This window comes from Lepidochelys kempii, chromosome 12, assembly GCF_965140285.1.
Source record: "Lepidochelys kempii isolate rLepKem1 chromosome 12, rLepKem1.hap1, whole genome shotgun sequence".
NCBI lineage: Eukaryota > Metazoa > Chordata > Testudines > Cheloniidae > Lepidochelys > Lepidochelys kempii.
In genome coordinates, this window is record NC_136391.1 from 10,018,473 (window position 1) to 10,031,929 (window position 13,457).

At 42.5% G+C, this 13,457-nt stretch overlaps 1 protein-coding gene across 11 annotated transcripts in view; it reads right to left on the reverse strand.

The window, feature by feature from the left end:
* The window catches only part of NECAB2 (N-terminal EF-hand calcium binding protein 2), a 368,324-nt gene that overhangs the window by 41,593 nt on the left and 313,274 nt on the right, over positions 1 to 13,457 (reverse strand). For all 11 annotated transcript variants that reach the window (XM_073307521.1, XM_073307523.1, XM_073307524.1 and 8 more), the window contains 2 exons: positions 11,795 to 11,913; positions 2,920 to 2,999 (listed from right to left, as the gene is read on the reverse strand). In XM_073307521.1, the coding sequence (XP_073163622.1) occupies positions 2,920 to 2,999; positions 11,795 to 11,913 (199 nt within the window). The remainder of the gene's footprint in view (positions 1 to 2,919; positions 3,000 to 11,794; positions 11,914 to 13,457) is intronic.

Genomic DNA, 13,457 nt, shown 5'->3' on the forward strand with positions numbered 1-13,457 from the left:
CCCTGCAAACACTTACTGCTGTGAGTATTAACTAGGGACAGTGTGTGCAAGCAGTGCAACAGTAATTGTTTGAAGGATTATGCCGAGCAAATCCAAGGCCTTCCTCTGAGCACCTAGCTTATGTCTACATTGTAATTAAAAACCCACAGCTAGCCTGTGCCAGTTGACTCAGGCTTGTGGGGCTCATGCTGAGGGGCTGTTTAATTATGGTGTAGACATTTGGGCTCGGGCCCAGGCTCTAGGACCCTGCGGGGTGGAAGGGTCCCAGAGCTCAAATGTCTACACCACAATTAAACAGTCCCTTAGCCCAAGCCAGAAGAGCCTCAGTCAGCTGGCATGGACCAGCCATAGGTGTCTGTGACGACGCACCCCATAAGGCTTTATGGAAATATGCTTACGAATGTATATATGACATACCTTGAATATGTTTTATGCTACATATGCCATGTACCATATCTCTGTAAAGTTTATAATCTATTCCTCCTATCTGTATACATGTATAATTTTTGTATTCAAAGTTATGAATATTGGCTGTGTACTTGCTTGATTTTAAGTAGCCTTAGTAAAGCATTTGGTCAGCTTCTTGAGATAGGAATGTGCAAGTTAAGTGCCCAATCAAGAAACACTTAACGGACAATGGATCTTGGAAGGCTCCAATCCACATAAGAAGTCTACTTGAGAACGTTCAAGGTAGCATGTGAACCATGGCTGCTACCTGTAAGTTCTGAGTCATGCATGGACATGTGACTTGCCCATGTGACTCCAAAACTCCATCTTGTAGCTGGGATTCTACACAGGGGGAGAGAGGGGCATCCACCCACAAGAGAAAGTCTATTTAAAACTCCTGGGAGACCCCCCCCCATTTTGCCTTCAGCTGGCTCAAGAGATAGCCTCTCCACCCCCCAAGGATACCTGAAAGAAACTGGAACAAAGGAGAGTAACTACAGGGGGTCTGAGTGATTGCTGGACCCAGACTAGAAGGAGACTAGTCTGTAAAAGGAAGCTTAGTGGAACACCTCTGAGGATGAGGTTTTATCTGTATTCAGTTTTCTTACTGTATTAGACATAGACTAATTCTATTTTATTTTGCTTGGTAATTCACTTTGTTCTGTCTGTTACTACTTGGAACCACTTAAATCCTACTTTCTGTATTTAGTAAAATCACTTTTTACTTATTATTTAACCCAGAGTATGTATTAATACCTGGGGGGGGGAGGGCGGGTCAAACAGCTGTGCATATCTCTCTATCAGTGTTATAGAGGGCGAACAATTTATGAGTTTACCCTGTATAAAAACTTTATACAGGGTAAAATGGATTTATTTGGGGTTTGGACCCCATTGGGAGTTGGGCATCTGAGTGTTAGAGACAGGAACATTTCTTAAGCTGCTTTTAGTTAAGCCTGCAGTTTGTGGCACATGGTCCAGAACTGGGTCTGTGATTGTAGCCAGCAAGCATGTCTGGCACAACCTGGCAGGGTTTTGGAGTCCCATACTGGCAGGGAAAGCAGGGGCAGAAGTAGTCTTGGCACATCAGTTGGCAGCCCTAAGGGGGTTTCTGTGATCCAACCTGTCACAGTGTCTAATTGCATTGTAAACATATCCATACAGCAGATCCAGAGGTGTTTTAATGGACAAGAAGAAGGAGGAGGTAATATTACAGAGGGCAGGGACAGGGAGGTATGGGTGGTCCAGAGGATCCACTGCTGCATGCCGCATCTTCACCCCAGTGTTTTTTGGGCGGAGAGGGGCATGTAGGGATCCACAGAAATGACTTCCTTGTCCCTCTCTGCATCTTTGCCTAGCATCTGGCCCAGCTACTTGGGCCATGCAGTGTGTAGAGCAGGGCTGGGCAAACATTTTGGCCCAAGGGCCACATCTGGGTATGGAAATTGTATAGCAGGCCATGAATGCTCACGAAATTGGGGGTTGGGGTGTGGGCTCCGGCTGGGGCCAGAAATGAGGAGTTCAGGATGCAGGAGAGGGTCCAGGCTGGGGCAGGGGGTTGGGGTGCGGGGGGGGGGGTGAGGGCTCCAGCTGGGGGTGTGGGCTCTGCAGTGGGGCTGGAGATGAGGGGTTGGGGGTGCAGGAGGGTGCTCCGGGCTGGGACCAAAGGGTTCAGAGGGTGGGAGTGGGATCAGGGCTGGGGCAGGGGGTTGGGGTGCGGGAGTGGGGCAGGCTCTGGACGGTGCTAACCTCAAGCAGCTCCCAGAAGCAGCAGCATGTCCCTGCTCCGGGCTTCTACGAGGGAGCTTGAGGACCGGATTAAAATGTCTGGAGGACCAGATGCGGCCCTTGGGCCGTAGTTTGCCCACTCCTGGGGTAGAGGATTTGCCCCAAAATGAAAGGCCAAAACAGGCTTCTTTTTTTGTTTGTTTGTTTTTTGGATATAAAAATTCCAGTGCAGCATTTGTAACCCAAATGCTGCAGCAGTGTATTAGTGCACAAGGGCCAGCTACTCGTCTATTTTCATTGCCCAAAGTCAGCAAAGTGCAAAATGTAAGCACACCTAGTAAAGACACACCATAAATGGTGACAGGGAATTGGATGCCTCAGGAGTAATCAACAAAGGTATCACTTTTAACAAGCAAGAAAAGTCATTTTTAAGAATATGATTTTTAAATTGTCAGTGTCCCGTTCAATATTCTGAACAAGCATTAATTGGCCATGTCCTTTTCTGCGGGGTGTGAACATTTTTGTTGACTCAGACCCAGTGCGGTAGCTGCCGTAAATGCTCGGGCGTGGTAATGCGTACACAAATACTGAGGGAAAATGGCAGGGCAGGCCTTGGCTTAAGAATGCAGCACTCACAACAGATTTCAGCGTAGCAGCCGTGTTAGTCTGTATCTGCAACAGTCTCCCAAACTGAAGAATATCTCGACTGTGAGATTTTCTAGCCAAAACCTTGAAAAAGCCTCTTACCTTATTTTCCAATCTTCCAATCAGTTCAGCTAATCTGTTAATCTGAGCTTCCAGCCCTTCTTCCTTGGTTTCTGAGGAACCTAATGTAAGAAGCCAAGTATAAATACAGCAAAAAAACGAAGCCTACACGTACATATATGCTCTGAGCATATAATGAAGGTGCTTAAAAGCAGGTTGGTTTCTTAGTTTGCTCTCTGAAAGGGCCTGATCCAACTCTCCCAGAAAGTCAATAGAAAGACATTTGAGTTTAGTGCTGGTTTGAGCCTAGTACCAATATTTAGCCTAAACTGAAGAAGGGAATAGAAATTACTGTTAAAAAGGGATATGTTTACACAGCAGCTGGGAGGTGCAATTCCCGGCGCAGGTAGACATCATGCGCTAGCTCTGCTAAGGCTCGAACGCTAGATATAGCAGTGTGGCTTTGGTGGCTGCAAAGTTATCACCAAGACCCAAACTTTCCCAAAGTCTGGATGTAGAGCTTTGGTTCAGGTCTGTGTCTCTATATAATTGTAATGGTCTTATTTGATCTCATTTCATTTTTAGTTCTTCAGCAGGAGATCAGCTCCCCTTCTTAAGGAAATGCAGGGGCCTGCATTCATGTCCTATTCAAGTTAGCTTCATTCTGATTCCCTGCACGAATCCCCATGGAGCACGTATAACGAATACCCAGTCTGTGCCGGAAGGGCCTTCCCAGGGTCAACGGTCACACTTCAATCCTTACAGAAACAATTATTCTCTGCAGCTGGCAGATATTACACATTGTTCTCTGATTGTTCCCTCTGTAACCTGCCATTACCAGACATCCTTTGGCAGCTGCCTGGCCACCAGGCAGTTTACATCTCACTTACAGCACTACAGAAGAAGCTGAGGGTCAGGCATACACAGACAAGATAGCCTGCAGAAGACCTGCCAGTAAGGTTTAGGTTTCGTCTCAGTTACAGAAATCAGCTCTTGTCTGAGAAACACTTTGCCAGCAGTGCACCATGATGCTGATGCTGATGGACATTTGGGACTATGAGTTCAGTTCTCAGCCCTACTAGCCTGAGGACTTTGCCATGCAGGATTTTTGGACTAGCTCCTCAGGAAGGTCATTCCTTTGACCAGCTGAATGGCTTGTGACTTGTTTTAGCACTAGAGAGTTTCTTGGAGACCCTTGTTAAAGCACTGGCTCCAAACAGAAGGAAAAGTTGGGATGCATCCTTGCCTCTGATAAGCTTAGCATGCGACCTCCTGTCCAAACAGTATCTTCCGGGAAAGCATTTCCCATTTGGGGAGCTGCTCTGTCCTTTGCTGAGTAGGACTGCGCTGCTCTCCAAATACTACTGCAAAGATCCAAACCCAGAACATTTATTCCTCCTGTTCCAAAAGACAGAATTGGAACAACCCTGGGACTGCTTGTGACATTGCTACTGTTAAATGCTGTGGCAAGGGATTGGCAGTAAGCAGACATGTACCACAAACACATTTGCTTTTGCTGGTGCTCTTCCCTGAGAACCAATTTAGTTAGGGTCTCTGTCGCTGAGAACTGATGATTAGAAAGTGTGGAGGGATGGAGTTGAGGAAGCATTCTCCATATGTCTCATATATCAATGTTTCGTCAAGCTTATTTGTTAACTGATGTGGAAAGGATTATGTTGACAGAAAGCACCATGGAGATGGATGCAGATCGCTGCATCGTATAGTCCCATGAATATACACAGCAGCTAGAGATGGGGTCAAGCAGCAAAAATTTGATCCCGACTTGCTCAAAGTTTTGGGGTATTAAGGTACAGGGATGTTTGAATCAGAGGTTGAGCTTTGACTCATTAGAGAGATGAGGGACAAGTTCACATGTGAGTTTCCCCAAAGCTCAGGAGTGTTCTGAACCATGGTTGTAGTTTTGGAGGGGTCCTGTGATAATATGTGTACCCCACACAGTCAAGGAAAGGGTTAAGGTGGGCCTTGGGCCAATTATGTTACCTGGCTGCATGTGCAGGGTGGACCAGAGGAATTAAAGATGAAGCCCCTCTGGGGAGCAGCTGGGTGGTGCTGTGAAGAAATAAGTCTGGAGCAGAAGTGGAGGCTGATGGCTGGCTGGGCTGGGGCAGCTGCTGGCCAGGCTCCAGGCTGGCAGTGTAGGCTGAGAGGGGTTAAGCACTGGGACTTGGAACTCAGCCATGGCTTAGACTGATGACTGGCTTGCTGGAAATATAGTCTGAGAGGGAAAGCCTGAAAGTTATGTTGGAAAATGAGGGAGAAGAAACAAGGGATGAGGAATGGCTTCAGAAAAAGAAGAAGAAGAAGAAAAGAATAGAAGTATCTGTATCTGGAGAAGAGGGAGCAGGTAGGGATGGAAAAAAGAGTAAGGAAAAGGACTGACATTTTATAATTATCAATTTACTAGCTGCAGATGTAAAGATGGGAGATGTTAATCCCATGAAAACAGTGGAATGGATTCAGTGACGTATCAGAGATATATTAAGAGCTAAAAGAATGCAGAGTGGAGATTCATTAGTAGAATGTACACATAAGCAACAGGCTGAGAAGCTTCTTAAAAATACAGTTTTAGGGACAAAAGAAGTAATTTGCTAGCTACCTAAATTTATGACAGAAGCAAGAGGGCGTAATGTATGGGGTTCCCCTAGGCATGACTGAGGATGAAATTGAAAGGGCAAAAGGGGAGGACCAAGTGCTGTTTGTTAAGTGATTGATTAGCAGGAGATGGGGAGAACACAACGATTTGAGTAATAGTTAAAGGTGCAACGCCACCTGATAGGGTTAATATAGGATATCAGCTCTTCCGGATTAAGCCATGTAACCCGGGTCCTTTGAGACGGTATAAATGTCAAAGGTTTGGGCAGGTGGCAGCTGCCTGAAAGGGGGAAATGAGGTGTGGTACTTGCAGAGGAGAACACTCATATGAGAATTGTATGTAAGGACCAAAACTACAATGCAGCTCCTGTGGGGATAAGCACAGTGCAGCACTCAAAGGGTGCATGGCAGTGGAACGAATTAGAGAGATACAGAAAATTCAAACAATCCATAAAATATTCTATGCAGAAGCCACCGAAAGATATTCACAGTGAAATGTGGAGGAGGAGGAAAGAGCCAGTGATGTAGAAGAGCGGCTGGGACAATGACATGCAATTCAGGGCAGGACAGATAATATAAGGGGAACAGATGAAGATGTCCTGCTTGTAGGCAAAGAGAAATGTATAGCATTTATGATACAAGTGATTAATTGTATTTTACAGACAGGGGAGAAGACTGAAAGAATGAACATTATAACAAAAGTGGCAGAAAAGTATTGCATATGGTCAATCTCCCAATAGATCATATTCATGCAATTTTAAATGAAGGTAATAATGTAGTTTAAACAACATGGTTCTAATAGTTTTTCTGCTTTAACACACATAGCATAATAACACATGGCCAGGAGTTAAAGAAAACAGCATTTGAAATGGAAAACGAACCTGGTGCGATATGTGTACAAGAAACATGGTGAGTGAGAAAACTTATGATTAGACTTCTAGGATATGATGTAATCAGACTATGCACTCACAGACCAGATGCCAGCTCATGCCTAAGCCCCAGGCCTCACTGACCACTTACAGCAGAACAGCTGGAAACCAAGCCAATTCACTTGTGTAGTAATATAGACTGTTTAATGTATAAGAATGTATTTGTGTTTCAACTTCAATGGGATTCTGTATGAATTGTTTTCACTTATCTGTATCCTGTTATAATGTAATAGCAAACCTTTACATTGTATATTCCCCTGTAACTAAATAACCCATCAAATGAGAAAGAAGCCTTGTATAATGCAAATGAAGATCTTTAATAGGAAAGTAGTAATTCTAGCACATTTCAAAGCAAGTGGTCTTTGTGCGTGTGATGAACGGAGATCAAAGACTCTAAATGCGCTCCTCTGTCTCGTCCTCAAAGAGCCCATGTAACAATGTAATTACCCTTGGAACTTGCTTTCTGTCAGAAGCCGCTGTAAGTATGGACACAAGGAAAAATTCTTCATCTTTGGACTGTTTGGATTCTAACAGGGCAAAGTAACTGAACAAGATGATCAGATCCTCAAGAGTTACTCTGAGTAGCCCTAAACGATTTTGGGGAAACTGACAGATTACTACGTCTCTGTTACCTTTTGAAATTATAGAGTGTGATTCACCTGTTCATATATATTTTACTTCCATGCCCTCTCAATAATTCTCATTCCTTTTTCTTAGCCAATGAACCTTTAGTAAGTTTACTGTAGAATTGGCTACCAGCATTGTCTCTGGTGTGAGATCTGGGATGCAAATCAATCTGTGGGAGTGACTGGTCTCTTGGGACTGGCTGTAACTGGGATTTGTGATTTTTGGTGTAAGTGACCATTTATCACATAGACAAGGTAGGTGAGGTAATATTTTTATTGAAAGAGTTCTGTGTAGCTCGAAAGCCTCTCTCTCTCTCTCTCTCACACACACACACATCAATAGAAGTGGGTCCTTGTCTCTCTAATATCCTGGGACGAACACTGTCACAACTACACTGCATACATTTATTGCATATTCTAGCTTGCCTGGGTGGCAAGATAGAGTCTGGAGTGTCTAAGGGGACTGTCTGTGACTCCATTATAAGACTGTTGTAGTAATTTAGGCATTCCCATTTGTTAGTGGCTTGGTAAAATTGAATGATAGAACATACCAGCAGTTGGGGGTGTCTGCCCTGCTTTGGACAGTTTGCCCTAACTAGGGTGACCACATAGCATGTCTGAAAAATTGGGACGGCGGTAATAGATGTCTATATAAGAAAAAGCCCCAAATATCAGGACTGTTCCTATAAAATCAGGACATCTGGTCACCCTAGTCCTAACGTAGGCACTCACAATCGTGAGCCACTCCAGACAGCGGGACACAGACTTAACAGAGAAATAACAAGAGGAGGCAGGATCTGTATATTTAGAAAGGAAGGTCGTAGTTATGGTAACATAGAAGTACAGAACTTAAGTTTTGAGTGCAATGCTGTTGAGATTCCTCTGCAGAATAAGAGTACCTTTATATTCTAGGTTGTCTAGCATTATACCCATGTAAAATGCTAGACAACCTAGAACAAGAAGAGTTTGCCAAGCATGCCAAAGGCCTGTATACTATTTGTGGAGACCTTAATAGCCATAATGAGTTATGGGGAAGTAGGAAAACTCATTATAATGGCAAATGCCTGAAACAGTTCATTGACATACACAAACTGGCATTGCTCGATATTGGAGTAACTGCTAGGTTTAATTCGGTGGATGGAACAGTTTCATGTTTAGATATGGGAATTGCAACAAGTAATGTAGCAAGTAAATGCATCTGGGAAATCAATAAAGAATCCCTATGCTAAATTATATATCCACACCACGGTAGTGTTGAAAACACTGAAAGGATTCCTACCTGGAGCCTTAGAAAAGCAAACTGGGAACTCTCTAAGAGTGAGTGTGCAGAGTTTCTAAGTGCCATTGAATAAGTGATAATCTAGAGGAATTTCATGATAATATAATAAAGGGAGTTGTTGCAGCAGCCACCTAGCTATACATAAGACATCTAATTGCCACAAACTCGGAAATCCAGGTCCCTGGCGGCATGAAGATTGTAAAGCAGAAATTAAAGAATGAAATAAGGCATACAAACAAGCAAAAATACAATAAATAGCAAGAACTGAATGAATTATAACAGGTATAAAGCAGTGGCACAAAGAATTATTAAAAAGGCCATGTAAGAGAGTTGGAGAATGCATTGTGGAAAATTGAACAAAGATTCTGAGGTTTCAGAGAGAGAAACAAGTTAAAAGAATGAATGGGATACGGAATAAAAACAAACGTATACCTGGTTTTATAGTAAATGATTAGTGCTGTCGATTAATCGCAGTTAACTCACGTGATTAACTAAAAAAATAATAATCGAGATTAAAAAAATGAATCGTGATTAATCGCAGTTTTAATTGCACTGTTAAACAAGAGACTACCAATTGAAATTTAGGGATTTTTTTGGATGTTTTTCTACATTTTCATATATACCTTGCATTCTGTGTTGTAATCGAAATCAAAGTGTATATTTTGATTACAAATATTTGCACTGTCAAAAATGATAAACTGAAGAAATAGTATTTTTCAGTTCATCTCATACAAGTACTGTAGTGCAATCTCTTTGCCTGAAAGTGCAACTTACAAATGTAGATTTTTTTTGTTACATAACTGCACTCAATTAAAAAAAAACAATTTAAAACTTCAGAGGCTACAAGTCCACTCAGTCCTACTTCTTGTTCAGCCAATCACTAAGACAAACTAGTTTGCTTACATTTACAGGAGATAATGCTGCCCTCTTCTTATTTACATCACCAGAAAGTGAGAACAGGCATTTGCATGGCGCTTTTGTAGCCCGCATTGCAAGGTATTTACGTGCCAGATATGCTAATCATTCGTATGCCCCTTCAGGCTTCAGCCATCATTCCAGAGGACATGCCTCCATGCTGATGATGCTTGTTAAAAAAATAATGTGTTAATTAAATTTGTGACTGAACTCCTTGGAGGAGAATTGAATGTCTCCTGCTCTGTTTTACCCACATTCTGCCATATATTTCATGTTATAGCAGTCTTCAATGATGACCCTGCACATGTTGTTCATTTTAAGAACACTTTCACTGCAGAATTCATAAAACGCAAAGAAGGCACCAATGAGAGATTTCTAAAGATAGCTACAGCACTTGACCCAAGTTTTAAAAATCTGAAATGCCTTGCAAAATCTGAGAGGGAGGAGGTGTGGAGCATGCTTTCAGAAGTCTTAAAAGAGCAACACTTTGATGTGGAAACTACAGAACCTGAACCACCAAAAAAGAAAATCAACCTTCTGCTGGTGGCATCTGACTCAGATAATGAAAATGAACATGTGTCAGTCTGCACTGCTTTGGATGGTTATCGAGCAGAACCTGTTGTCAACATGGACACATGTCCCCTGGAATGGTGGTTGAAGCATGCACATCTGGCACACAAATATCTTGCGACTCTGGCTACAACAGTGCCCTGAGAATGCCTGTTCTCACTTTCAGGTGACACTGCAAACAAAAAAAACAAGCGGGCAGCATTGTCTCCTGCAAATGTGGAGGGGAAAAGAACGTTTGCTGAAGAAAATGGTGAGCTCTTACATGGCTGGACAGAACATAAAGATGATGAACTGAATGAAAATTTCAGCATCCAGGAACTCAAAAAATCTATAGACAAAAGTAAAAATACAGCTCCAGGTCAAGATAGCATAAGTAATGCAATGCTTAAATACTTAGCAGAAGGGAGTTTCAGAGTTTTATTGAAATAATATAATAATACACGGAGAAAAGGAATACTACTGGCAGAATTGAAGCAAGTGTGGACAAAATTATGGAAAGAGTGATAAATGAAAGATTCGTAGCATTCTTGAAACTGTAAACGGTGCAAAGGGTTTCAGGAAAGGTAGGTGCACAGTTGATCATATTGTAAGATTAGAAACAGAAATACAAAAAACACAAGGAACAGAGGGTTTATGGTAGATGTCTTTCTGGACACTGAAAAAGCATATGACATGCCATGGAGGGAAGACTTGCTGTGTAAACTAGCCACAATTGGAATAAAAGGAAGAATGTTCTGGTGCATAAGAGATTTCTTATGTGATAGAATCTGGCAATTGCAATACATTGAATATTTATAAATAAAGGTACGATTGTGTCACGGAGGTCACGGATTCTGTGACTTTCTGGGATCTCTGGGACTTCTTCCGGGGCAGGGTTGGAGCAGCTGTCAGCCCCGGAAATGATGGAGCAGCTGGTGGGCAGCCTGACTGCTGGAGCCTCAGTCCCCGGGCCGCCAAAGCAGCAGCTGGGTTTGAATCAGTCCTCCTCTGGGGTATTTTTAGTAAAAGTCAGCAACAGGTCACTGGATTCTGTGACTTTTTGTTTATTGCCCATGATCTGTCCCTGATTTTTATGAAAAGTACCTGTGACAGAATGTTAACCTTATATATAAACTTACTAATGGCACTCCACAGGCGAGTGTTATCAGCCCTGCCCTGTTTTACATTATGATTAATAATCTCCCAGAGAGTATACGAGCAGGAATAGGTATTGCTCTATTTGCGGTTGACTGTGCTATACAGGCCGAACACAGAAGACTTAACAGAGTTGTGGAGAGAACCCAGGAAGTGCTCAGGGTGATTTCAGAATGGGGAGATACTTGGGGATTTAAGTTCTCACTGGCTAAAACAAATCTTCACAAGAAAGACGATTGGGGAAGAATGGAACCTTTATGCAGAAACAATACAGGTAGTTCAAAATTTTACTTTCTTAGGAGTTATGTTTGATAAACTAACTTAGAAGGCTAATCTAGATAATATCATGACTAAATGTACAGATAGGGTGCATTTGTTTAAAAGTACTGCTGGGAACAAAGGGGGGGCAGAAAGAACACATTGCTGGTGCTGTATAGAACATTCAGGGGCAGCTCTACCAATATTGCTGCCCCAAGCAGCTGCCGCCGAATTGCCGCCACGGGACACGGACGGCCGCCCCATTCTCAGTGCCGCCCCAAGCACCTGCTTGGAATGTTGGTGCCTGGAGCCGGCCCTGAGGACATTAATAAGATCAGTTATAGATTATGGATGCCAAGCCTTTAATTCAGCTTCTAAATCAACCCTAAAAATATGAGCGTTGATCCAAGCCCAAGCTCTTTGACTTGTATGGGGGAGGACTTTTATGACTCCGTTGTGTGCAATGCCGGGAGCAAGCAGAGAAATGCCTACACTATTCCCAGCCACGAAGAGGCGGGTTAGCAGCGAGTCCAACCTTTCCAAAGGCCCATACGACAGAGTATCAAAATGCAAAGAACATATAAAATACTCACCAGTCTGGAAGCTTTTCCTGTGCTCCTTGGTCACGATTCTGTTATTGGGGGAATAACTAGGCACAGGGTTGTCATACCAGGTATCCATTACACCATGGCCAGATTTACTGTGGTAGCCTCTGCAATTCAAGAACATACAGATAATTAAAGAGACGATAATAGAACACACTCTAGGTAACCCCTGTCACCTCCCTATATTCATAAAAATATGTTTCAAACACAGTACAACTTCAGAGATATGAACACCTTGGGAATAGAGGTTGTTTGTAACTCTGAAATGTTCATAACTCTGAGCAAAACGCTATGGCTGTTCTTTCAAAAGTTTACAAATGAACACTGACTTGGTACAGCTTTGAAATTTACCATGCAGAAGAAAAATGCTGTTTTTAACCATCTTAATTTAAATGCAACAAGCACAGAAAGTTTCTTTACCTTGTCAAAACTTTTTTTTTAAACTTTCCCTTTATGTTTTTAGTAGTTTACATTAACACTGTACTGTATTTTCTTTTTCTTTTTTTTCTTTTTTTTTAGTCATCTCTGCTGCTGGATTCCGTACTTCCAGTTCCAAATGAGGTGTGTGGTTGACTGATCAGTTAGTAACTCTGGTGTTCATAACTCTGAGGTTTTATGGCATTTGCCATGACATGCCCTGCTGAACGGTGATAGGACAGGACCTCAGCAAATCAAAAGCCTCTTGTTTCCTCCATCTGGCTACAAATTCAGTGTCCAGTGAACTACAGTATTTTCACAAGTGCACAGCAGCAATCTAACTCTGCTCCCTTTGAAGTCTATAGTACAACTCCCATTGACTGCACTGGGAGCAGCGTTAGGCCAGGGCTGAGCACTTTTGAAAATCCTCCCTTTATCTTTTGATATTGCAGAAGTTTCAGGGCACACACACAGCTATGACCACCACATACAACTCTTAGGGATGGAGGTATAAAAGAAAAAATGGGCACATCCAACCAAATGAACTGAAAGTCAACCTCCCCACCTCTCTTCCCCTCATCTCCCAGGCAGAAGCTTGAGAAAAGAGAGATGGATCTTACAGTGTGTCCTTAAGTTCAGAAAACTTGGGCTCGATCAAAACAAGCAAGAGATGCACTAGTTGCTGCAGAAAACAGGAAGGAATTCCTTCTGTCTCCACCTATGTGCAAACCCTCCACAACAGACCAGGTGTATTATGGGCTTTTTCCTACTTCCTCTGAAGAGCAGACCTCTGGGGTGGCTTGTTTAAAATGTTTACAATAAGCAATATTACATCAGCTATGATGGGGAATTTAACATTTAAATCATCTCTAGGGACACACGCATTTTAAAAAAGAAGCCTTAACCAGCACATAGGAAATGTGTATTCCTTTTTATTATATGAGCTTATATGAAGGTCATGAAAGTCATGTGGCTTTTATGAATCATTGCAAGAAGCTGTAAACTGTATGTGAGATGGAGAAAAAAAATCTCTATTTGGTACACAGAGAATGGAAAAGGATTAAAATAAATGGATCCAGAATTCACTTTTGGGGCTCAAAAAGTCTTTTATTAGACTCACTGAACCCAGTGCAATTAGTTACATTTGTGTTATTGTCCCAAAACATGCATCTAAATGGTGATTTATGAAATGAGCGCAATCATACACATGCGCTTAACTCCGCTGATGGCAAAC